The sequence below is a fragment of the Pteropus medius genome, unplaced genomic scaffold (genome assembly GCF_902729225.1).
Source record: "Pteropus medius unplaced genomic scaffold, Ma_sr-lr_union100, whole genome shotgun sequence".
NCBI lineage: Eukaryota > Metazoa > Chordata > Mammalia > Chiroptera > Pteropodidae > Pteropus > Pteropus medius.
In genome coordinates this window covers 2,305,243-2,332,850 of record NW_024340695.1, presented here as the reverse complement: position 1 = coordinate 2,332,850, position 27,608 = coordinate 2,305,243, and the positions used below count along the sequence as shown (strand labels likewise).

The window sequence follows — 27,608 nt, the reverse complement described above, 5'->3', positions numbered from 1 at the left end:
TAATCTAAAGTAAGGGTTGTTAAAAGAATTCCTGTAAACATCCCTATGAGAATCTTCATGAAACTGATTCCATATCCTCAGTCTTTCAATTGGCTAATCCTCTTCCCTAGTTGTCCTTCTAGCTAAAAATGAAAGTCTGGACGAAAACCTCTTCCAAAAATGTCACTTCTGACGTGATTACTTAATGTCAAAGTTGGAGGGGGCGGAGGCTCTGCAGATGCTTGTTAAAATGGGAAATGGCAGGAATCACTTCTCCTTCTACCTTTGCCACACTTCATAACCTCACGCAGCAGTATGTTGGGGGTGGGGTTCAGAGGTACACGACAGAATGCTAACTTCAAACTGCTTATGCTTTTGCTTTTGCTGGACAGGTAAAACATGTAGGCAGGGGAAATATGTGAGTTCAAGCTTGGGTGGCCAGGAGAAGAGAGATTGCAATGACAAAAATGGAGTGAGCAGAGGAGTTGCTAGGGGAGGAAAAACGATGACTGGGGTCTGAGGTGTTTGAAAGATATCACGGAACCAGGGCTCATAGGAAAACATGAGGCTGAAGGTAATAACTGACAATCTTCCTGAAGAACACACCATGAGGGTGGGTACTCACTTTTAAAATATAAATGTAGGAATGGAGGCCTGTGAAGGAAACAGAAGAACAAAGAGATAGAAGCCGGATCAGAATAGGATCGCACCTAGCAGTAAAGGGTTCTTTCTTTCATCACAGTCACCATTCCATATTCAACAGAACATGAGGTCAGAAGATACTTGTTTGCTAATTGAAAAAATAAATGAACACTGAAATGGAAGTGTCCAGCATGTGGCTGGATAGAGGAAGCTGATGCTCAGGACAGAGATCTGGACTGCAGACATAGGTGTAGGGGTAGAGAGCCTCGGGCAGAGTGAAATCTCCAGGGATGTGAGTGAGAATAACCATGGACTGAACACTGACCCCAGGAGAATCCAAGCAGAAGGAGGAGGGAGAGAAGTCCAAAGACACAAAGAAGGAAGAGTCAGGGATGTACGAGGATGAGCAGCAGGCCTCAATTGAGAAATTAAAAAACTGTAGGGCTCTGAGGTGGACAGAGTGATGAACATTATCAAATGCAACAGAGCTATCTAGTAAGGTGAGGACTTAAATTTGCTGACTGGCTTTGACAATATGGATGTGCTTGGTGACCTTATCAAGAGCCACTTGAGCAGAATGGTGGTGAGGGAAGCCAAGAGAGCATCAGTAATAGCTGGAGAAAACAGAAGGCAAAGAAAGTACCTATGTTCCCAAGACATTTGGATGAAAAAGAGGAGACGAGTTGGAAAGTAACCAAGGAGGCACTGATAAGATTTTTAGGATGAGATGTGGTCATGTTTACAGATTGGAGAAAGAAACCAAGAAATGGAGAAATGAAGGAGCTAGAGGCAGGGAAGCAAAGTCTTGAGGACGCACAGACCTTTGGCGAAAGCAAGGGCAACTATCCTCTGGGACAGAGGCAAAGGAATGAGGATGGGTGGGATGATGAAGGCAGAGCAGGACATAGTACGGGAGGTCATATCTGATGTAATTTTCTTGATCATGTAGGAAATAAGGCCACCTGCTCAAGATGAAGGCCCGGGGTAATTAGCAGGTGTCTGAGGATCAGAGACTGAGGAGAAAGTGAATGGTGAGGAGCAGATATAGGATATTTGTCAAGACAGTTAACCAAAAAGGGGGAAAGAAATGGGATGGTAGCTAAGGATCAGGTTAAGAAATTTTTTCCCATCTCCATCACCAAAGGAGAAGCAACCAGGGGAGAGGAAGAGACTGCACAAAGTACAGTCAAACAAATAAGTGAGTGAGGAAGACTATGTTAAGAGGCCAGAGAGGACGGACCTGCCTGGGAAAGGGTGTGGTATCTGTGAAAACAGAGGTTTCCTTGGTGTCCAGTAGAAAGGAAGAAAGGAGATGGCCATACTGAGAGTACATAAAGATGGAAGTCATTGAAGGATTTTTCTCAGCAGAGAATTAGAACAAGAATTTGGATGAGAAACAAAAGAAGGGCTTGCAAGTGTGAAGAGTTTCGGGTTGCTGAAAAATCAACAAGAAGCACACTTGGATTTTTTTGCTGGGTACCTGGAGGCACACAGGGAATTCATATACCCATGGATCCAGCAGCATTTGTTGTCCCAGGAGCTGCACTGTAGGATGACTGCTCAGGTCTGGCACTGGAATGGCAGGCCTGAGGGCTAAAGGGTCAACCGACTGCAGGGCATCACTGAGTTAGCACTGCAGTGGGGGCCCAAGGGTCTGGGTTTGAGAGAACACTCAGTGGATCAGAAAATGCTTAGGGATCTGATAAATTAGTAGGGGCCAAGTTCATGTGGATTTGGTGAAAATAACAAGAGGATTGGGTAACATAAGGAAGAACATAAGGACTGACAAAGGCACACCATGTTTGAGGTCCAATTTTTTTTTTTTTTTAATCTTCCATCTCTAAATTTAACTATTAGAACATACGGAATAGTTGTAACTGTTTTCATGTCTTGTCTACTAATTCTAACACCTATGTTAATTCTATGCCAGTTTCAATTGATTGATTCATAGCCTTTTATAGGGTACATTATCTTGTTTTTTGAACGTCTGATAATTTTTGACTGGATGTCTCACATTGTGAATTTTATCTGTTAAGTACTGCATTCCCATAAATAGTCTTGAGCATTGTTTGGGGAAATAGTTTGATCCTATCAGATCTTGCTTTTTAGACTTGTTAAGTGGGCCAGAGGAATGCTCAGTCTAAAGCTATTTATTCCCCACTAGGGAGGCAAGACCCTTCTGTGTACTTGACCCAACGTTCCATGAATCTTGAAGTTTTGCAGTCTAGCTGGTAGGAATAGGCAGTATTTCCAGCCTAGACACAGCTCTCTCTAATCCTTTGGATGGCTCTTTCCGTGGCCTCAGGTATTTAGTTTTCTTATGCCGATCAGTACTCGGTATAATATTCAAGGGATACACTTGGCATATATCTGGAGTTCTCTCTCTGGGCAACTGTCTCCTCCCTGGTACTCTATCCTGTGATCTCTAGCTATCTTAGTCTCCCTGGGTTCTCAGGTCCATCTGCTCAACTCAGGAAGTCCACTAAGCTCCACCTAAGAGGGGGAAAGAACACACTGGGGACTGCAGAAGGAGCAACTTAGCCACAACAGTCCCCACTGTCACACTCCACAGGCCAGAAATGGTGCTAGAAGCAGGAAGCAAGTACCCAGGTATAGACTCTGTTCACCCTCACAGGCAGCAGCACCTCCCCAAGGTCCCTATAGGAGAAGAGCCTTTAATACACCTTGATGATACCTGTCAGATTTCCCAGAAGCAGCTGAGCCTGCCCTCAGCCCTTCAGACTCATATCGCCCTATGTGTAGGCACTACAGAGCAGAGTAAAGAGTCTAATCCAAATCCACACCAAAATTCATTCTTTTCAGCACATGTTCCTCATTCATATGCAACAAAATTATAATTCTGCTTCCAAAATACACAAGAGATATTTTCATTAACATCTAAGTACTGGATTTAAAGTGGATTTTCACTTGACCATAACGCCATCTTTAACTTAAGCAGAAACTGGGTAGTAGTTAAGCCCTAAACAAAACAAGCCAGCAAGCAAACAAACTTTGCTTATGGATTCAAACAAGAGACACCATCTGGTAATAAAAAAACAACCAAGTCTATAAAATTAAAATCATAAAAGTCAACACACACTTTAACTTATAAATGAGAAACTAATTTAATAAACTAAGGCAAATATTTAGAAAGTGACCAAAAGCTATAAAAATATTTACATGCAGTGAACCAGCTACAATTTGTGAATAAATAACAAAGCAAACAACCAGGGCTGCTCCAAGTTGATGGACAGCACTTGGTCTAGTCATCAGGCTGGTGACCAAACCTAACAAAATCCTAGTACAAGGGAAAAGGCAGGGAGGGTCAGGGGCCAATGCTGCCTAACAATTTAAAATATCTGCCCTGGCACTTACAATTCAATACTTCAGAGATTAAAAAAAGTAATAATAATAATAGCAAGTTGCACATACAATCTACTTTTGAAATATGCCTTCTTTCTGGAACCTAGAAATGTCTTATAAACATTAACTCATTCATCTTAGCTACAGGAAGAGGACACTCTTTGCAATTTTTTACCTGTGCTAAAAGAACCAGCCAGCCATGGGGGTTGGTTTTTAATATGATCTCAAAAGCAGTCCCCTGGACCTATTGAGTCATGTCAGACAGGGGAGTAGACATCAGTTCCCTGTTCTGTTGTCCTACCAACATTCCTATGGCGTGCCCATGGCAGTGGGGCTGCCCATGAATAGGGTTGGTATGTGTACACACACACACACACACACACACACACACACACACACACACACACACAATGATTCATGGCACAGTTGGCATCCACAAGCAGAGGCGGTGCCAGCGACATCAAGCCAGACCTTAGCCAGATCCTCAAAGAGTGACTGGGGACAAGGTGTAGCATTGGCTCTGGTGGGCAGATTTAAAAATAAGGGCAGCATATGTTCCCTGTGGGGCCTAACACACAGGAAATCGGTAAAGCGGCACTCCCCACACAAGTAGTAAATGCTTCCCCCACCTTCTATCTTTCCCACAACATCAGTGATGGTAGCTCCTACCAAAAGCACTTAGACACACAGACTGGAATGTACCTCACCCCCTCTCAGAGTATGACATACATTCACTTCCTAGGATTTGAAACCATGGCTGAGAAAGGTGGCTTAGGTCATCGTATTGTTCCCCGTGCCTTTTAGATGATTCACCACAGAGCACATGGAAATAAACTGGGTACAGATTTCCTTCTGAAATGGGTGGGTGCATAATCTGCATTGGGCCTTATGTAATACTTTGTGGGTGTGTGCATGTGTGTATCCTCTTGTGTAACCTTCACAACAACCCTGGGGGTAGACACCACTAGCCCCATGTTTTACACATAAGGCAAACATTGCTCAAGGTCAGATGGTTAGGAAGTACAGAAAGCAGAGCCAGATGCATTAGATCTAAAGCCGATGCCCTTCCACTGCCCACCCCACATCTCTAGCACAGTAGGAGAGCCTCAATTTCCAGGGGATTGTACCTGCAGAGTTCTGTTAAAGAAAGGGTTAACTCTAGCATCAGAAATTAATTTGGGGAGCATTCAGGTAGCTGGAGGCATCACTAAAAGTACCTATTATCTGAAAGCCTCACTTATTTTCTGGATTAAACAAAACACAGATTTCTCTCCTACCCTTCCCCCAAGAGCTCCCCAGGACAGTGAGACTCTGCATGACCCCAAACCAGAAGTGGGAGTGCTGCTGGGGTACACTGGGATGCTGAATGGTGTGAGAGAGGAATTTTTACGTATTCAGTGAAAGGAACGTGTTTTCAGTCGACTCCAGCAAAGAAGTGAGCCTTCACTTTAAAAGACAATTTAAAATGCCCCTGTGGCTACGGCACACTGCCGAGTAAATACACCGGACGATCACTCAGATTCAAGATTACAAACTGAGAGATGGAGGCATAGAGGTATGAAGTCAGAGGGAATTCAGACAACAGGGAGCGCTAGGGTAAGGGTGCCCTGGAGAACCCTGCCCTGACCGAGGAATTCAAGGTGAAAATTTGGAAAACACTGTACTATTTCACATATAAAACAAAACCATTCTGTGGGCCAATTTCAGACCATGAGCAGTTTGCATTCACTGTTAGAGAGGGGGCCAAATGGACTCAGTCAACATGCAATCAATACTCTGCATATTAGAGAGACAGCCCATAAAGACTGGACTGAGAGCGTAGAGTGACCTTTGAGCATCCACAGAGGCAAAGATCAGAAACATAGGAATTAGAGGTCTCCAGTGAGGATGTGTGAACCTGAGTCAGAGGTGTGGCATAAGACATGACCAATCACAGGTACACTTGAGCAGGACTCTGAAACTGTACTTTCTGCATCCTGGCTGAGTGTTCCCACAGGGTCCTCACTGAGGAGCTAGCAGGAGATATTAGAGTCCTACTGAATCGTCATTTATTAACATACTTAACAAAATAAATGTTTCTCTCCTAGAGTTAAGCTTCAGTCTTTGTCAATGAATCCTAACTGAAGTTGGCTGTTAGAATGAACCCTTCTTCCAGGTACTGTTAGGCACTCCTTTTCCTGGATGGATTCTAAGTCCATTAGAAATGATGGTGGTACCCCCATATACAGTCTCTTCTACAGAATAGTATTTGAACATTACTGACCTATATAAGAGTTACTACACCATCCCTGAGAAATAAACCATTCATTTTATTGAGACACCTGAACACGCTGTCTGAATTTTCATTACCAAAATCCCCATAATGGTAAGATTGATATAGGTAAGCTAAATGCACAAAGCATAAAAATAGTACCAAAAACCAGACTAACCACTTTAACATCAGTTGCTTCTCTGACATTCCCCACCCCAACTCCCCCATCCCCGCTTAAAACTACCCTATTCCTGTCCACCATGTGAATAGCTGATGTTCTGGCTTTCCGAGTGTCAACTATACCCCAAGATAAAACTTACGCAATAAAAATTGGGTGCAGAGTAAAAGAGAAATCTTGTAGTTGATCGGGCTGTGAAACTGACTGACAAGATGCTCCAATCACAGCAAAGCTCCTGACAAAATAAATCTGGGTATCAGGTCCATCACCATGAAAAAGAGATCAACACTGCTGGAGCCATGCCTGGCTTTTGGAAAAATTGATGACATCTTCAAATATTTTTGCAAAAATAACCTTCATGATCATGCTGAGAAAGTCAATATAAAGTGGAAGATGTTATCATGCCTCCGACTCAGTCAGAAAAGTACACACCAAGTTATTCGATCTGTTCTTGGTTCTAAGAATTAGCATACAGGTGCCACTGAAACCCAAACACTGATAAATATAAAATGAAAAAACTTACACTCATAATTTGTGTTTTTTTAAAGACAGAGTACCAAACAAACCTTTTAAAACATATATACTGTAAAAAGAATGTTATGTCCCCTTGTTACTGGAATCATATTAAATTGTCTTTCCCTGGTCCCAGTTACTCTAAAAGAAGAGCAACACCCATACAGTCCAGCAGCTAATAAGCAGCAAAGCCAACATCCGCATCCTGATTTCACCACTTTCAAGCCTGGTTTGAGTCTCAGCATCAGCACTGAATGTTTGCAGACATTAGCAAGGCCCTTAGCCTCTGAGTTTCATTTTCTCCTCCTAAACGCACAAAAACCGTAACTTGACCTCTCTATGTGACAACATTTTTAAAGGCTCTTAAAAGAAAGCATTTGGGGTTTTGTCAACTCTTAAAAGACTACATCAAAGTGGCACACTCTGCTATGTGGCTCTATTTCTTTTTCTTTTTCTTTTTCTTTTTTTTTTCAACTAGCAAACCTCCCAATCGCTAAAACTTTCCATTAATCAAATTAGATATGATTTAGGAGACAGCAGTCCTCAACCTTTTTGGTATCACGGACCAGTGCTCTTATGAGAATCTAATGCCTGATGATCTGACGTGGAGCTGAGATGGTGATGCTAGCTCTGGGGAGTGGCTGCAAATATAGACGAAGCTTCGCTCGCTTCCCTGCTGCTCACCTCCTGCTGTGTGGCCCGGTTTCTATCAGGCCACAGATGGTACTGGTCTGGGAACCCCTGATTTAGGACACAACAGGCGTATCTAAAGTTGGCTAACCATTAGAATCAGTCAGTGTAGTGCTTATTAGGAGTCTGGTTCCCTGGCCTCTTCCCCAGAGATTCTGATTCAGTCTGGGGCCTGAAAATTTTCAGAATTTTCAAGTGATTCCAATCGCTCTAGAACAGATCCTCTCTTGCCATTGCATACTTATTGAAGCCCTGTTTTCAGTACTTAATAAATCCCAATCTAAGGACTCAGATAATGGAAGTGTCTTCATTTACAAAAAAAAAAGAAGTATCACCAAGATTCAATAAGAATTAACTTCCCAAAGAATATATACTAAGTCCCTACAATGTGCTCAGATTTAGCTCCAACCTATTTACTTCTCCAGGTGTTTAGCAGATGTGTCCCTAACATTTATTAAAACGTCACGACGATAGTTTCCACCACTCTCAAGAACAAAAGACTCCAGCTCAACCTAAATTTCCTGTCTGTGTTCTATAAGGGTGAGGTGCACAAACAAGAATAACTTCTTAATAATGTGTAACTAGAATTGAATTATAGCTAGTTATATTTAGCAGTGCATGGACTTGTCATATATCTCCAGACAGGCAATTTAGACTTTTAATGCTGTGTAATGGATCCTAATTTAGCTTAGAACAATAAGAAACCACAATGGAATTCGCAGAACTTGGGAAAGTCTTCATGATAGACTTTAAACAGTTTTTGCTTTAGCAACTTACATTAAATCACTGTAAATGGATATAATATTGTGCTGTTCAGGGCCCTAGCTAAAGCAGAAAAGATTTTGTTCAATCAGCCAAATGGTAAGCCAGCATTAAATATAGGTGAATTTCACTTAAGTAACAAAGGTACATTCCTGAAAAGGAAAGTAACAATGACAGGGTGCTGACCCTGTGCCAGCGACGTTGGGCACCTTCCCAGGACCTCCAGGCTCAGGCCATGTTCTTCTCTCACTGCTGTAAACTCTCGCTCACCAACCATGCTTCCCACTTAGGTCTTTTATTCCTCTTCCCCGACAACACTATGGTTTATCCACGCCTCCCTTCAAATCTCTGGCCCAAATGTCCCCTGATTTGAACAGAACATCACACAAAGACCTTCTCTCTGTCCCCTTAGTCTGTCTTATTTTTTCCCATAGAACTTACAACTTAGCACATTATGTTAATTTATCTAATTGTTTGTGCCCCCACTCACATACCAAATTTTGAGTTCTATGAGAACCAGTGTCATTACTAAGTACATGCATACACACATGCAAGCATACATACATCACATAATGTTACACATAAATACTCTGTGTCTGTATACACAGAGAGTTCTCTTATTCACTGGGTCCTAGTGGTGATCATTTAGAAGTACTGCTCAACCCAATATATTTTGTAACTGAATATAAAATCATGAAGTATCAACTGATTTTCTCCAAAACAATGTGAAAACTAAATTGCCACTTACAAAATCTAAGGCAATCTCTGACATATATGAAGAATGTGTCTACAACCTTAGGGCACTGTGACGCCCCAATACAGACACACACACACACACACACACACTCGACCTCCTGCAGGAGGTCATCCAGCACTGACTTGAGACCCAGAGCAGAAATCTCAGACAACAGGATGTAATCACGATGCTGAAGACAAGTTTCAGGGGATAAGAGGAGAAATAGGTCTTTCAACCTCTCCACCTGCCCACTGACACAGGGTGCTAGTGGGAAAAACCTAATAAAAGAGATGTCACTATACCTGGCCTGGAAAATAGAACCTTGGCTGCCTTGTTCATTTAAAATAAAAAGAATAGAGAGATCAGGGATTGCTGGAAGTGAGACTAAAGCATAACGAAAATAGACTCTGGAGCAATTAATTTTTCTATCAAAAAATTAAATCATTTCTGTTTTACCCAAATCTCAGTTCCCCTGAGAGAATATGGCATTAGTGTAATTTCAACTAAAATATATATATAATATATATTAAATATATATATTTTATATATATATATATATATATATATATATATATATATATATATATATATATATATGAAGCCTGAGAAAATTAAGAAAAGGCAGATTCTGTGTTTTGCAAAAATCTTTTCATTTCAAAGGAACACGCTCGTAAATCAGTGGGCGCCACACGAAGTAAATCTGCCCATAGATCTGTCCATAGATCTCTGAGCTGCTTTTGAGGTCCAGCTTTTAGTGCTTCTAGCTCTGACCACTTGCTAAAAAGTATTGCCACTGCCTTGTTCTGCTCAAATAAAGCAAAGGTTTAGCATAAAGCTACCAGTAATGGGCATCTCTAAAGTTAGAAACCACCATAGGTGTCTGTATTGTTCTGATGTCACATCCTGACCTTCCCATTTTTATGAGAAAGAGCTTATAACAAAAATCAGCTGAAAAGTACATTGCACAGTAAAAATAATTAGAAAGAAAGGATTACAGTTTTAAAAAATGACTAAATTATTCTGTCACCTATATCACCTACCACCTAACATCAGTCCCCAATATAACATACATGGACACTCGTCCGTTCCTTCTCTCTGTGGTCACTAGAATTAAAAGTGCTGAACTTTTGAAAGGTAGACAAAGGGAAAAATTAAGCTATAAATTCTAAAAGTAATTTGGTCTCAGAAATTTTACAGTCTTAAAAATTGAGAACTCAGAATTTTGGCTTATGTGGGTTCTCTCCATAGATATTTGCCATTATTAGAAATTAAAATTAAGATATTTAAAAATATTTTTTCCTTTAAAACAATAAAAATCCATTGTATGTCAAAATAAATAACATTTTCATGAAAGAGAACTATGTTTTCCAAAACTAAAATATTAATTAGAAGAGTGGTATTGTTTTGCAATTTTGCAGATCTCTTTACTATCTGACTTAGAGGTCAGCTGGATTCTTATATTGGCTTCTGTTCAATCTGTTGCAATGTTGTTTAAGTTGAAGTATATGAATCAAATCCAGCCTCACACAGAGTAGTTGAAAAGAAGAGCATTTTAATAACTTTTCAGATAACTGAATATTTTTTTGATACAGAAAAACTCAAGCAGTAGTTTCTTAGCAGTAGTTTCTTAAAGGTTAGTTCAATATGAAATCCAAAACCAGCCAATGAACTTTTCAAACTGTTACATTAGCTCCATTAGTGTAGTCTACCTTTCGCTTTCAATGGATCCTTGACTCATACATGGTTCTGTAACTTCTTGTATTGGTCATTTTGAAAATATGAATCACTGAGTTATGCAGATCTTCCAAACGCTGACATATTTTACTAGACAATATTAAAACATCACTACTGTTAATTCCAACAACAAATTCATTAGAAAAGTTTGTTGTAAGTATTAGAAGATTACGAGCTCATAATGTTGAATATATTTTTTCTAATTATGGCTTGGAGGATCCAATTTTATTGTTGGCATGAACTAGTCACAGTGGATTTCCTTGAAATAACAAGTTCACTTCATTTTTAAGAAAATATCTGACAAGTTCCCGAGTCTCCATAACTATAGTTTGTCTGTCATTCTTTCAAGTAAAAATGTTGTTCATGAAAAAAAAAGTGGCTAGCTCAGCTAACAACTCAATCGTACAAGTGTTTTTCCTTGAGACATGACAGTATTTCAGTTTGTAGAAGTGCTTGACGCGTAACTCTCACTTTCTCACACAGATATCATAAAGATATAGAGTCAAGAGCTGAGCTTAACATTAATAATGTTTACTGCTTCAAAGATAGTCTTAAGTGAACCTTTTTTTTTTTCCTGCGATTGTACAGCAACAAAGACTGCACTGGCTAGACTAATGACTGTACAATTTGGTGCCTTGATTGGTTCTAAGGTGCCAAAGTTTTACCCATTTCTTTTGCACAACTGGTAAAAATGTCAACACATTTAAAAAGGCAAACAACACCTTAGTATTACAAGGAAAATATTTTTAACTACGGACCTCCTGAAAATATCTCCAGAACCCCCAGAGGTCTGCAGGACCATACTTTGAGAAGCGACTGAAAAATTCCGGACAAAACCACCACTTAAGAGTTTTCACCAATAGTTAGTGAAAGTAAGAGAAGTAGTGAGGATGACGAAAATGTTAACTGGGATATAACGAGGCAAATACAGCTATCATACCCTAAGCTGAACTCATTTATTTCTCTCTCGTTCTAGCTGAAGATCTACATTAAGAAAACCTACTGAAGACTGCAGTCAAACTTGAGCAAATCACAAGCTCACTCCTCCAAGAGCTCGCTGATCCACACCTGACATCTAGAAGGCAGTATGTTTCTCAGGTGAATGTCAATCTTTAGGTTTAAGAAGGAGGGATACAAGGGAAGCCTTGCAAAAAGATATCATCTTAGACCTGAGCATCTCAGTCTGAGCTTGTGTCTGGTATCTGTCACTTACTACCTAGGAGAACACAGAAAATCAGTGTCTTTGAGCTGCATTCATCATTTGCATACTGAGCATCACATTGGCCTCAGAAGTTTGTTGTGGGAAGCAAATGAATTAACATATGGGATACTATGACCATATAGAGATAATCAATCACCACCCTACTACCAGAAAGAATATAAAACAAGGACTGCTGTTGCCATTTGCTAAATTATAGGCCTAGCACAGTCTCTGGTCCTCAAAAGGCATTCAATAAATAAGCTGGCTGTTACAGAGAAAAGAAGCAAGCAAACTACGACATGGGACAGTTAGCTTCAACCCTTTAAGAATACCATTTCACCTTTTTCTACTTTCCCTTCATTTCCCATTCCCTCAGTGCCTCTTTCTGCCCTACCCTGTCTTCAACCTGGCAGTCACTTCCAACAGTAGCCACAGAACAGAAAATCTGAAGTGGTCACTCATTCCTCAATACAAAAGAAATTTAAAAAAAAAAAGAAAAGAAAAAAGAAAACTAAATTTAAAAAAATAAATAAATCGACAAGCTGTCACCAGGCTTGAAACATGAGAAAGGAATACTGAAAATCGACTGCTATGGTAGACAAATTTTTTCCCTTTAAAAAATGACACACATTGTGTTAGATATGGTGAGAAGCCGTGGGTTGCAGATTTCAAGCAGTAACACGTTTCATCTGCCTCGGTGCATGTGGCCACAATGATTTAGCAGAGAACATAATTATTTGTAAACCAGTGGTTTGGCACAGGAAATTTGAACTAAAAACCGAGGCAATGGTACCAAAAACAGAAAAGATCAGAATCTTACTCTATGCCATAATGCACTGCCTTGGTCGAAAGAATAAGCAGATACCAGTTCCAGTGCACTTTCCATATTCTCTCTGGAGAAATGTGTATCGGTTCCAACTAAAGTAATGAGTCTGAAAGAAGGGGCACAATCCCCTTCTTTAAAAAGATTTGCTAAATCTTTAGCTAAGTTTTAGCAAAGTTTTCTAGACAAGCTTCAAACCTACACTTGATAGGTGCTTGATCAAGTTGTGTTTTTGTTTGTTTTTTAAGACATTATCCACCACCACCACCACCGCAAAAACAAAACAAAACAAAACAAAACAAAAACTACTGGTACAGAATACCTTCAGGTTTACTTTGGGAACTCTAGGGAAAAAGCATGTGTACATAGAACTTTGTCTTCCTAGCTTCCTAAAGATACTTGTACCATGAATTCTCTCGATGTACTTTAACCTTTCAGGAAACTACCTTAAAATTAAACTGTGCAAGTACAAACTGTTATATAATTGTTAGTAGGAGATGATTACTTGTACTTGTCATTCATTGTAAGTATGAACTTTACGAAGAAATGAAGGGAATTATCTTACTCATCTCTTCCTACCTGCAGTGTTTGACTCACAGCTTAGCATTTATTTAGAACTTTAAAAAATCTTTCTGAAGTACTTAAGTCATTTAAAATTAAAAATTGGGAATTAAGAATAAAATACATACAAACAAAAAAACACCAGCTTTCAATTACAAATGAGGCTAAATAACATGCATTCAAAGTTTGATGTCATAGAGGCAATCCAGATTCTGGTTTTGTCTCGGAAATGGGTATTTTTTAAATGTGTAATTAATACTCACTTCTTAGTAAAGACAATTCCAACACATGCAAAAGTAAACAGAATAGTACAAAAACCCACATGTAACTGTCACTCAGTTTCAATAGTCGACTCACGGCTAATCTGGTTTTATCTGTACCCCACCTTTTCTCCCACTTCTGGACTATTCTTAAGTACATCTCAAATAACATACCATTTCATCATAATATACTTCAAAATATATCTCTAATAGATGCTCTTTTTCTTTTAAACAACCACAATATCATAATCACACCTAAATAACATTAATAATTCCTTCATAGCATCATGTATCCACTCACTGTTCCCACTTGCTCAGTTGTCCCCTTGGAGTATTGTTTGTTTTACAATGTGTGTGTGAATTGGGATAACATATGGTTCATATACTGAAACTGGCTAATACGTCTCTCTTTTGTTATTTTGGATTTCCCTCCTTCTCTTTACATTTTTCTTCCAATTCTTGGCCAAAGAAACCAAGTCTCTTGTCCTGTAATTTTGCTAACGATATCTCAGGGTGTCATTTAAAGTGTTCCCTTGTCCTCTGTATTTCCTCTAAACTGGTGGTTAGATATGAAAGCCTGACCAAATTTAGGTCCAATCTTTTGGCAAGATTACCTCATAGATGGTGTGATGTGCTTCCATTAGGAGGTAAACATGGTCTGGCTTTCTCTCTGTAGCCCAACCATTTAAGTTTCAGGTATCCTGAGTCCAGGCAAATTTTACTCACACAAACTACATTATCTTCAAAACTTAAAATCTCACACACCATATTTCTCAGTAGCATAACAACGCAGCAACGTCTTTTTTGATTTGTTCTCACACAAGGGGGCTATCATGACTTTAACAAAAACTTTCTTTTTGTTGTTTCTCTTCCAATTTATAGCAGTTATGAATTTAGTTTGATGCATTTTCATCATTTTCGTTTATTTCAACCTTTTTTTTTTTTTTTTTTTTTTTTTTGCCACTCTGCTCTTCCAGGTAAAACTTGTCCAACATAATGACAATTATAAATGAGGCCAGCTTCTGACATTCTGGCAGCATCTAGACGTTGCATCAAAATCCAGGTCTGTTTCATCGCCATCATAAATATATCTCAGCTTGATTAGGTTGCAGGTCCAGTTGTTAGCTCCAGAAAGACTAATCAGAATGAAATAAACAGTGACATGAGACAGCTTTTTCAAAATAATAAATCACTTCGGCGTTGTCTACTTCAGCAGCAGTCCTTAGGGGAAATTCTGCGTCTGATCTAGAGTGATAAAGCCTCCCTCAAGATGAACAGTGGTGATGGGTTTCTGATCCAGTTGATAACATTAGGCCTTCCGCTCGGTGAGAGACTTCCACGAAGAATTTTTCTTGTTCTACCTTAATTCAGTGAAGAGCCCTCCCTGTAGATTTTCAACAGGTTCATCAGTTCTTCTGACACCAGCATTAAGCATAAACCTGCACACGGCACCTTGTATCATCAAACTTTGAAGCTACTACCATTAACGCCAATTCAAACATTACTTTTAGAAGCCTTTTCTGTTCTGTTCTTTCTTTAAACTTCATTATAAAACATTTTGATGCCAGTTTGGAAGATGTTATATCATCTGGTGAAACAGTCCCTGGCATACAGTAAGCACTCAAATATTATTAAGTAGTGAACATGTTAACAAATGGGTTGTTCTTTAAGTAAACGTTCAACACAATTTGGGTGACTTTGATAATTTATAATCTGTGACCCAGAGTCCTTAAATGTTGGTGTTCAGAGTTATGCTGTTGCTCAGCCTTGGTTTTCTCTCTGAATCTTCTCACTAGGCACCTTCATCCATGTGACTGTCTCCCACTGACACCTAGAGCGCTACCTCAGGTCCAGATCCTTTGCCAAACTCCAGGCTTTTATTTCCAGTCACTCCTAAACATCACTTGGGTTTCCACAAGCACCTCAAACTCCACTTGTTTGCTGAATTCATCATCTTCCATGCCTACGTTTCTACTCTACTGAATGACTCCACAGCATCATCTGAGACTCATCTTCCTCATTTCTAACATCCAATGAATTGACAATTCCTGTTGGTTGCATTACTTAAACATCTCTCATAGCTGTCCCTTCCTCTCCATCCAACCCCAAAGATTCAACTTAACTCGGGCTCTCCTAATCACTCTCTTAGACAACTTTAATAGTCTTTTAATGGCTCTTCACACCCTGGTTTTCTCTTATGCTCTAATATCCGTCAGCCCCTTGAACTCACTGCTACCAAATCAGACCTTGTTTTCCTCTGGCACCCAATCACCTCGATTAGCCTCAAAGTAGTGTGATCGTGCAGTTTATCACCTAACCTGGGATCCTTCTGAGAGTGAAATGTGGTGTTAATAGTTACAGCGAACAGACCGTTCCCTGGCAAACCGTCACACAAGACCCTCCCAAGCCTCTGGCCGCATCTCCCACCGTGCACTCCCACCTTCAGCATCTCCCCACTACTTTCAGTTTCTGGAATATGTCACTGTTCTCTCACCTCTGTGCCTCTGTACATTTTGTACTCCCCTCTTGAACTTCCTCGCCACCGGCACATTTCTATTTATCATTCGAGCATGCTTTAAACTTTACCTCCCCTGTGAAACTTTCTCTAAAACCTTCTGGCTGATCTGACTATATATTCCTGTGGGCCAATACTGTGTCTTGGATTTATTCCTGCAGAAGGACCTGGGCCCCTGCATTGCACACTGCTCCCTCCTATGAGCTCCTTCAAGAACGTGTCTATGTCTCGTTCATCTTTATCTCCCAGCATCTATGGTGACTCAAAGGTCTGTACCTAGCAGGCATTCTTTATGTCATTTCTCAGTCATGTCTTACATTTAATAAAAACTTTTTGCCTTAGCTGTTATTTCAGCATAATTAATGAAAGATAAGAAAATGAGATAACAAGTCAAAAGCTCCTAATACCAGTCCTGTATATTACAGACCACAGCCCCATTTAAGCAATTTCTTTTTAAATGAGATTTGAGATTGCAGAATCTGAGCTAATGGAAGAACTCTTCTGGGAAGCCATGAAGGCAAACAGGCATGGAGATGAGTAAACAGCATACTAGTAATAGTCCACTAAATGCTTGAGGTGTCTAGTATAAAATAAAGCCAGCGCCGAAATAAAACATTCTCAGTATACATGGGGTCCCAGGCAGAAGTGAGGAGAATGACAGGAATCTTACTGCCATGACAAGAGGAACATGGAGATAAGAATCCCACTAGCATACCTTCACACTGCGCTCTACAGTTTGCAAAGCACTTTCCTATGCATTACAACATCTGACCTTCGAAACAACCCTGTGAGATAGAGGAGATACACCCTGAAGCTCAACTAACATCTCCTGAGCTTTGACAATCCCTCCAGGATCCCAGGCCAATGCCCCTTTTGCATCTCGAAACACACCAGGTAGGCTTCTTTGTGTAAAACCCTTCAGCACCCAAGATGAGAACTAGAGCTCCAAATGTTCTATCAGCTAGCCTGTCACTTTATGGCCAGGAATAATCAAGAGTAGCTGACAGAGTGAAGCCAGGACATTCTCACAGTGTCAGGCTCAGGCTTCTGCCAGAGCTGCGGCAGACATGTTAGGGGGCGGGGGGCTCTATCTCCTCCTCCTGTAACACACAGAGAGGCAGCTTTCACATTCTCTGCACTTGACAAAGGAGCTGTGCTCTAAGGCAACAGCAACATGCAAGTTCAAGCTGAGCCCCAGCCTAGGAGCCAAACTGACAAGACGATGCTCTCACAGAGAGAGAGAGAGAATAGATCTGAGGTTCTAAAAATATATTCCACACATGGATGCCATAGCTCCTGAAATTTCAACATTAAAAATCGATTTCTCATGGCTCATACAGCTCTTGTAGCATCTTTTAAAATCTGTAGACACACCTAAGAAGGATAGAGTACTAAGATATCAATTACTATTATTTTAGTGTGAATTAGTCCATGAATTCACCATCTTCCTTATTAGCAACTATTCCTGGAGAGAGGAGATCACTGCATATCTTACTAGAGCAGGAGACAGTTGAAGACAGAGAGCAGAAAGATCTAACTTAAAGTGGGGGGGAGATTACCAAAGATGAACTTGGCCTGCTTCATAATTTTATCCAGGGTCACCTCTGAAAAAAATACAATTTCAATGACCCGGTAAGAACTCACTTCTAATAAGATTTGATATTCGTTTCTTATCACTAAAACTAATAAATTAATACAATGAGAACATCCAGGAGTATTCCAGCTCAAGTTTTGATGTTTCCAGTGTATAATTAAGGAAGAGAGAATCTAAATAAAACTTAGTCTTAGAAAGCTGGTGTGACTCCAAAAAAAAAAAAAAAAGTCATGTAAGGCCTATTGCACAGCCAGATCTGGTCTAATATACATGGCCTTACTCTGCTGGTCCTTTGTAACTTAATGCAGAAAGATACTTTGGCACATTCAGAAATCTCACCCACTCCTCACTTATGTCTCATATCTCACTGTTGAGTTTTCTAGACTATGCTTGTACCATTGTTCCATGTGCTGTGAGAATGTTCTATCTACACTGTCCTGTAATACATTATTCCATCTTATTCAACTGAGGTGTGAGTGGACTCATATTTCTCACAAATCCTGTTATGTACAAGATACCAAGCAAAACAAAAAGACCTGTGAGCAGGCAGAAGACCCCCAAACTGTAATCTGGACAATTTTTTCATGTTCAAGTATCCCAGATTTCTGCTAATTTCAATATTGGAGCAGAAAGATAAGATGCAACAATTGAGACGACAAATTGAAAAACATTAACATTAAAACAATTCACTTACATAAATAAGAATAGTTGGCTGAGAGGAGAGAAAACCGTTTCTCAAAGAAAGTGTCACCAATTACAAAATGTCAAAGCTGAACAGACTAGCCATTAAGTCGCATGTTTAAAAATCTTTACAAGGATTTTAGTAATGCTGGAGTAGCTTGTAATGGACTAAACCTCCAACAACAACAACAACAACAAAATTAAAATCTCTAGAAAATACACTTGAAAATAACTAGTTGAAAACACTGGAGAACACCCTCCAAAAGGCAGAAATTACTGGGAATTTGATACTTGAAAAGAAAGGAATAGCATTGGGTCAGATATAGGTCTTGAGAGTACTATGCTAAGTGAAATAAATGGGATGGAAAAAGACAAGAACCGTTATGGTTTTACTCAGAGGTAGGATATGAAACAAAAATCAACCAATGAACAAACAAAAACAAACAAACTCATAGATATAGACAACAGAATGGTGGTTACTGGAGAAGAAAGGGGGAGGGGGAGGACAAAGAGGGTAAAAGGGGTCAAGGTGACGGAAGGAGACTATTATAATGTTGTATACCTGAAATTTACATGATGTTATTAACCAATATTAATAAGTTTAGTTTTTTAAAAAAGATCTATAATTATAGGCCATTCCCCAACATTATTTCGGGCTGCATGAGGTCGGGTGAATAGAACTCAAAGAGAAAGCTACTGCTTCATTGGCTCGAAGAGTAAAATAATGTGATTGAAAAATACCAGCTAACTGGAAATTGAGCAGAGAAATCTTGAAAAGATGGGCCACAGAGAGAATTCCCAAATCCGTAAATTCCTCATATTTGTGGCCCTCCTAAAATATGCCTGTGCAAGGGAGACTCAGAGTGGTCCAGGAAAAAGCAAGAGCTAGAATCCTGAAAGAAACGAACTGAGATTTCAGTCGTGTCCCACTGTGGGAAAGAGTGTAAAGCTAGAGTCCCATACAGTAAAAGGGACTTAAAACACCACGGGCTTTCCATCGAAACCCCAGAGTTCCTCTACCTGTGAGTGAAGACTATGTCTCAGGACTATGGAATTTGCCCAAGAGCTAAAGAAAAAAAATTTTAAAACCCCACTCTAAAAAGCCTTTATAATTTTAACGTGATAGGCAGTTGATGGCTAGACAACAAAGACTAAAGGAGAAAAACAATATGATCATCTCAACAGATAAAGAAAAAGCATTTGCCAAAATTTAAGTCACTCTTGATTTAAAAAAATAAATTATCAGCAAACTAGGACTAGTCTAAGGAACTTCCTCAATTGTGATAAAGGACATCAACAAAATGCATACAGCTGACATCATACTTAATGGGCAAAGACTAAATTCCTTCCTGCTAAGACTGGTTATGAGGCAAGGAAATCTGTCCTGGGGCCTCCAAGCATAGTAAGGCAGAAAAAGGAAATAAAAGACACACGGTTCAAAAAGAAAAAGAAAACTATATGTATAGACATGATGGTTTACAGAGAAAATCCTAAGGGATCTACCAAAAAAATACTATTAGAACTAATAAATGAATTTATTAAGGTTGCAAAATTCAAATCAATATACAAAAAAAAAATTTTTCATTTCTAAATAATGCTAAAACTAACAATTTCAAAATGCAAATTTTAAAATACTATTTATAACAGCATCAAAAAGTTTAAAATACTTTGGAATACATTTTTTAAAACAGGCTAGATCTCTATATTGAAAATTACATATTACTAATATTGATATTGATGAGAAACATTAAAAACCATCGGTAAATAGATATACCATGCTTCTGGATTTGAAGATGCTCACAATTATTAAGATGTCAGTTCTCCTCGAAATGATTTATAGATTCAGTAAAATTTCAATTCAAAATCCAGCAGGCTTGTGTGTGGAAATTGATAAGCTGACTCTAAAATTGACATTAAAATTCAAAATACTGTGGATAACTAAAACAAATTAACAAACAAAAAGAACAAAGTTGGAGGACTCAAACTACTTAACCTTAAGACTTACTATAAAGCAATAGTAATAAAGACAGTGTGGTACTTGCATAAAGATAGACAAAGAGTTCAACAGCAGAAGCAATCCACAAATAGATTCACATCTACAGTCAACTGAATTTTGACAAAGGTTCCAAGGTGATCCAATGAGAGAAAGAAAGTCTTTTCAACAAATGGGTGCTAGAACAACTGGATTACTATATAGGGAAAAGAAATCTCAACCCCTCTACACATAAATATTAATTTAAGAGGGAACAAAGACCTAAACATAACATAGACCTAAACATAAAAGCTAAATCTATAAGCTTCTAAATGAAAACAGAATATCTTTGTGACCCTATGACAGATTTCTTAGAGAGGACATAAAGTGTATAAACTATGAAAGAAGAAACTGATAAATTGGACTTAATTTGAAAAAAAAAAGTCACCATTAAGGAAGTGAAAAGGCAAGTCACAAACTGGGAGAAAACATTCACAATACATATTTCTCACAAAAGATGCATATCCAGAAAACATAAAGAACTATAAATCAACAATAAAAAGACAAACCCAGTATCACGAAACAGGACAAAAGATTTGAACTGGCACTTGGGGGAAAAAAAGGATGGAGAGAGACCAGTAAGCATATAAAAAAGTGTTCAACATCAGGAAAATGCAAATTAAAACCACAAGATATTATTTTATACTCACTAGAATGTCTAAAATTAAAGAGATTGACCATAGCAAGTATTGGTGTGTTGGTGAGGATATGAAGTAATTGGAACTCATCTACGTAGCTGGTGGGAGTACAAGAATACAACCACTTTGGAAAAGCATTTGAGAATTTCTTATACATTTAAATAAATATCTGTTTTGCTACCCAGCAATCCCACTGCTAGATATTTACCAGAGAAATGAAAGCATATGTCCACAAAAATTTAGGTACAAGAATATTTATAGAAGCATTATTTATAATAACCAGAAACAGGGAAAACTCTAAATGTTCATCGAGAAGAAATGAGGAAACAAACTGTTTTACGTTTATATAAAGGAATGAATATTCAGCAATAAAAAAGAACAAAATACTGATATACACAATGATGTGAAGGGATCGCCCAGAAATTATGCTGACACGAAAGAGAACACATTATGGAATTCCACTTACATGAACTTCCCAAACAGACAAACCTAATCTATGGTGAAAAAAACAAAACAAAATATTACATTTATTGTCTTTGGCAGCAGGGGACTGACTGGGAAAGGACACAGGGAACTTTTAGAGTGATGAAAATGGTCCATGTCTTGGATTGGGGTGCTGGCTACACAGCTGTATGCATCTGTCAAAACTCAGACTCTGCACTTCTGATCTTCATTTCACTGTATAGAAATTTTACTTCAATTTAGAAAAAAATTGGGGAGTGAGAGCTGGGATAGTACCAGGGGAAGAGGATAGAATCCCTTAAAAAAACAGAATGAGATAAAGATTATAAAAAAAAAAAAAAACTCGACAATCCTTACATTTTTAACAAATTCAGAGGCAAACAAAATAATTGGCCCCAAAACACGAATCTAAAGTATAGTTTAACGGACATGAACCAAAAGAGGCAAGAACCAATTCAGCTAAGATGATGATGAATAAAAACAAAACTCAGCATGTTAAACAAAACACAAGATTGCCAGATTTAGAAAATATATATAATCTGGCAACCCAAACCAATAGACCATTAGATAACAAGATACCAGCCAGCCTAACTTAACCCACTGAATTTTTTTAGAGCATCTCTTACGAAATACTCTTTTTATAATTTCCATGACAGAAACTCCTACTGAGTATGAATTAAGATTACACGTACACCATAAACCACCCAAAACTCATCCTTACCTTCAGTGAAACTCCCTGTTAGGGTTATTACTACAAATACTTTCCCTTCTGGCTCCAGATCCACCTAGAAAGAGAGAAAAAAAAATGTATGTTATATTCTTTAAAATACTTTTTATGGGCATTAATTCTTTACAGAGAGGCCTAAAGTCATAGCCATAAATCAGTTCTAAGTCTTTTCATTAAACAGTAGAGGGGTAAGAATGAAGAGAAAATGCAAGAAACCATAATGGTTGAAAAGCAAATCTAAAAGAAACAGTTATTTCAATGTTTCCCTTCTCTTGAATTTTATTTTCTTCCATTTTGGCTCTGCATGATATCAAGAAGCACCCATAAACATGGTCATTGTTTTTGAGACGTCCCTATCCTATGCACACCATTTATAAGAGTAGCATTTTATTAAGCCACATGGTAGTTACAAGGAATAGAAAAATAATGGCAACATATAAGGTAATGAACAAATGTGACAAGGTCACCTGCAAACCTTTAGTTTTTAGGAGGTAAAACATAAGAGGAAAGGAATGTTGTCTCTGTCTAACCATTTCCACCTAAGTGAGATTAATCTTCAGGAAGCACTAGGGAAGGCATTTCAGGAGCTTTCCATTCACTACTGTTCCCAGGAGTATCAACATTCCATAAAGTTCTTATCTGTGAGTATATATATCAAGATATACATTCTGCAGATGAGGCCGCTTGAAGTCGTTCAATAGGCCCCATCCTCTGCATGTGCTCCAGCTTCCTAAAGGCCTTCAAATAGCATGGCCCCAGGATGGGGCAGCACCCTCCACATCAGCTCTGATCACACTAGCCCAGGCAGGCAGGCAGGCAGGCTCTGCCTTCCTCATGCTGGTGCTAACTTTGAACTATCCATGAACATCTCTAAGTAAGTCTTAGATTCTGAGGTTCTGTTGGACCCAAATACATGAATTTACAATTGTCCTTAAATAAGATCTTGTCAGATTCAGCCCATTTCTGCCTTTGGCCTCTCATCTAAGAAAGAGAGAGGTCCAGAGAAGATGAGTATAGATATGGATAGACATTTCTGGTAGAATATTCAATTTAAATAAACTACTAATCACATGGTATGGTAGAAAGAGCCATGAACTAGCCCAGGACATAGGTTGCAGCCTGACTGCCACAGCTGGCCCTGGGCAAGGTTCTCAACCACTCCAAGCTCACTGTTGTCATCTAAAGGTCCACGACATCACTACTCAGCATTTCTGACATGCTTCCATCAGATGATCTCAAAGAGCATTAGCAGTACTACTTACTGTACCTACAGGTGACAAAGACTGAAAAAAAAATGCACCGACCTTACCCTAGCTCACTACCACATACTTTTTAACACATCTTGATCATGTACTTTTCAACATAAAAGATGCCTGTTTTGTACTGACTCAGAAAGCTTTATCTATATAGCAGCCTATTCTTATAAACTCTCCTTTACTCTGCATAAAATCTGCTTTTAATGTGGTACCACACTGTAAATCACCCTAGTCTTCACATCAGCTGCCTGCATCATAACTACTGCTAACTTAACTATACCCCCTTAACTGTCTTAATACCACTATGAACCTTTATAGAGCAGTTCTGAAAATAGAGCTCTCTGGAGAAATGACTAAACAGGATGTCAGTCTCTAATTGTCTCACTCTCTGCCTTGACTTGTTTCAAATCAAAAATATGTTATTTTTAAAAACCACTCCATCATCTTCACTATAAAGGCCTGGCAGAGCCACACACATTCGACCTCACAAGGTAAAGTTCTGCTGGCACAGAAGGAGCTTCTCCCAGTCTCAGGACAGACAGACTGCCAGGGTATCTCAGCAATCCTCCAGCCCACGGCCAGCCCATAAACTCTTTCAAATTCTTTCAACACTCCTGTGACGGCCTGCAAAGAAGGCTGCCCCACCCCAACAGGTCAGGGGCTGCTCTGACAGACATCAGGAGATTCCACCACTTAGAATAAGGAGCTCTCACGAGTAAAACAGGTTTGCTTCCACATTCTTGACCCATGCCACCATTGTGAAGGAAAAGCCAGACTCAAATGCCATCTTCAAGCCCAGTCCATCTAAGACTTCTGACCTTAGAACAGGGTTTTACAAACTGCAGGTTGAAACTCATTACTGAGACATGAAAACAATGGAGTGGGTTGCACATGACAGGAATTTTCAAGCAGAATAAAATGGAACAAAAATATGAACACTCCAAGCAGCAAAAGAAAAATTACTATGTCATTAAATTTTCTGTTTGCAGTTTTGTATGCGAGTATTAATGCAAAAATGTATTTGTTACTGTCACAGAGAACAGCACTTAAGCTTTACGAAATACTATTCTCTCACATGTGGTCTAAATGGTTCAGCTGGGATTCTACCACTAGCTCCAGAGTGGACATGTGACCCAGGCCTTGCCAATTGGAGCACTGAATTCCTCCAGACATGATGACTGGCCTAGAACTGACACATGCCCTACACCTGACCATCTGGGTAATTGCTACTCATTACCCTCAGTATCTGGTTCAGGGTTGGACACGAAATCCAACAGATCCAATTAGAAATACTGGATCTACAAAGAAGACACAAGATCTTACTAAGCATGGCACATAGTCCTGCATACTGTGTCCCCATCATCCAAACACATACAACCTGTATCCCAGCCTCTTTTAGTAACTCATAGACTCCCCAGGGAGGCATATCTTTCATTTATCCGAGAGATCAACAAAACATGTTATGGGTCAGGCAGCATACTGGAGAAATGTAGTCAAAATGTGAAAAACACATTACCTCTCTGGAGCTTATTGCCTAGCAATTTGGGTCAGGTAATCTTTCTGGTTGGGAAATCCTTTCCTTTCTTTTTTACCTGTCAAATTCTCTATTTGTCCATCAAAACTCAATTTAAAATTCACTTTTAGAGGGAGACCCTCCTAGAAATCTTTTAGACAATCTGACAACTCTGCACCATTATGGAGATCACTGTTGTAAGCCACATCATATTGTAGTCATTATGCCCTGTCCCTTAGGACCCTGCCTTACACATAAGAGGACTGAAACAGTTTGGTGAATGAATGAGTAACCAAATTAACAAACATGTTAATTTGTTAGTTTCATATAGGACATGGTTTCTCTTCCTTCACCATTCTGACCAGTTTCCTCCAGATATGCCCCCAATTTCTCCATACTCCATTAAAGACTGAACATCAGACTTCAGGTGTAACCTGACCCTCACAAGGGAGAGCAAGATTATTATCAACCTTGATCTTGACATTGTCTTTTATTGATGCAGCTACAGACTGCATGAGCCCTTTGAGAAGCTCTGGTGACCCAGCTCGAGTTTGCCATCAACAAAAATGTTTGCATCTTTTCTATTGTTATAAGGCTCTGCTTCCCACATCCTGTGCAGTGGTAAAACCCAAAATCCAAAGAGCTTTGTATTTTTTCTACAAAACTTCAGGTTGTTGTTCTAGGCCCCAACATTCACTGGATATCAAATCCAGTTTGTTCATTCACTTTCCTTCTCGGCTTTATACCACCAATATCAGAGCCTAAGGTTAACTATATCATCTAAAGCATACACCGTTGATGAGACTTTAAAATGGTACTATCAACTTTAGAAATAGTTTGACATTTTCTTAAAAAGTTACATACATACCTCTCATTTGGTCTAGCCATTCCCCTCATACTGACTCAAGAATAAAAAAGCATATGTCCACATAAAGATATGTACACAAATGCTCACAGGAACTTTTAAAAAAATATGGTATAGCCGTACATAGAATCCAAGAATGAACTACTGAAACATCCAACAACGTGGAAGAATACTGAATGAAAAACACCAAACAAAAAACAAAACTTTCTGTCTAGAAAAGGCAAACTAACCTACAGTGAAAGAAAATATATTAGTGGTTGCCTGGGGATGGGGGTAAGTAAAATAGGACAAGTAGGGAGGGATTAAAAAGAGCATTAGAGAACCAAGGCAATTAAATGGAGAAAGAACACTCTTTTTAACAAATGGTGCTAGGACAACTGTATATCTGCATGCAAAAAAATGAATGTGGGCCACGACCTCATACCGTATGTAACCATGAACTCAAAATGGATAATAGACTTAAATGGAAGAGCAGAAAGTATAAAACTTAGAAGAAAACATAGGAGTAAATTTTCCTGACCTTAGGTTAGTTAGGTGATGGTTTCTTAGATATGATATCAAAAGTATAAGTGACAAAAATATTGATAAATTGGATTAGATCAAATTTAAAACTTCTATGGTATAAAGGAAAAAAATGTATCTATACCTCACTGCCCAAATACCCTTTCCAAAGTGCTGCTTTCATCGACTTTCCTTGTCAAACCTCTAGTGGCTTCCCAGAACCTTCAGAATAAACTCACTCTGCTCCACGTGGCTTTCTGGGATCCCCTTTTACTGCCTCCCCACTAATTTATCCGAACTTCTTTTTCAAATTTCCATTCTTTAAACCAGCTCTTCTAGCCAGGCCCGACCCCTCACTATCACACACACCTTTGCTCATGCTGTTGTTTCTGCTTGAAAATCTTTCTTTCTTCACGTTTCCAATTCATTCAAACCTTTACTGAATTACTCCTAAGGCTGGGATTCCTGCCAAGTGCTGGAGAGTCCCAGAGCAGCTCCCTGGGGCTGCAGGTGGGATGGGTAACTGTTTGCACCTGGTGAAGATGATGCAGCTATGGGAGCTGAGTGAAGGAACTTCTGCCAGGAAGATCTTAGCATGCACATTGATCCCTCCACTCTCAAAATTCCTACCTTGGTTATTACCTTAATAGTTATCTCTGCCCTTGAACAATCAGATACAATTTCATATACTCATAACTAAGTCTATAAGCTCCATTCCAGTGAGATCTGACACTTTCACATTCCCCCAAAGGGCGTGGCAGAGTTCCTTGAACCAAGTAAACACTACCGTAAATCTGTTGATTTGGATTAATGAGCTGAATTGGAAGGTCATTTAATCACCTCAATTTCATCACCTATAAAATAGGAAAGATAATATTTTATTGTGTAATAAATACTGTGTGACAGCATTTTATAAAATATAAAAGCATGCCAAGATGGCCCCAGGCACACCAGGAGCATAGAGACTACATAGCCCCCTTGCTCAAGAATCATATTCTGTTCCCTTGACATGCCCAGATCTGCAGCACTCCAACCCTCCCCAAATATATCCCCTTAGCCGATGTTTGCTTTTTCTTGGCATCACTTTGTAAAAGTTGGGCAAGCCACTTAGATCCCTGACTCAGTCTCCTT

At 39.1% G+C, this 27,608-nt stretch overlaps 1 protein-coding gene across 1 annotated transcript in view; it reads right to left on the bottom strand.

The window, feature by feature from the left end:
- PRKCH (protein kinase C eta) overlaps positions 1-27,608 on the bottom strand; it is a 197,890-nt gene that overhangs the window by 116,101 nt on the left and 54,181 nt on the right. Inside the window, exon 2 of the mRNA XM_039864425.1 lies at positions 22,337-22,400. Within this exon, the coding sequence (XP_039720359.1) occupies positions 22,337-22,400 (64 nt within the window). The remainder of the gene's footprint in view (positions 1-22,336; positions 22,401-27,608) is intronic.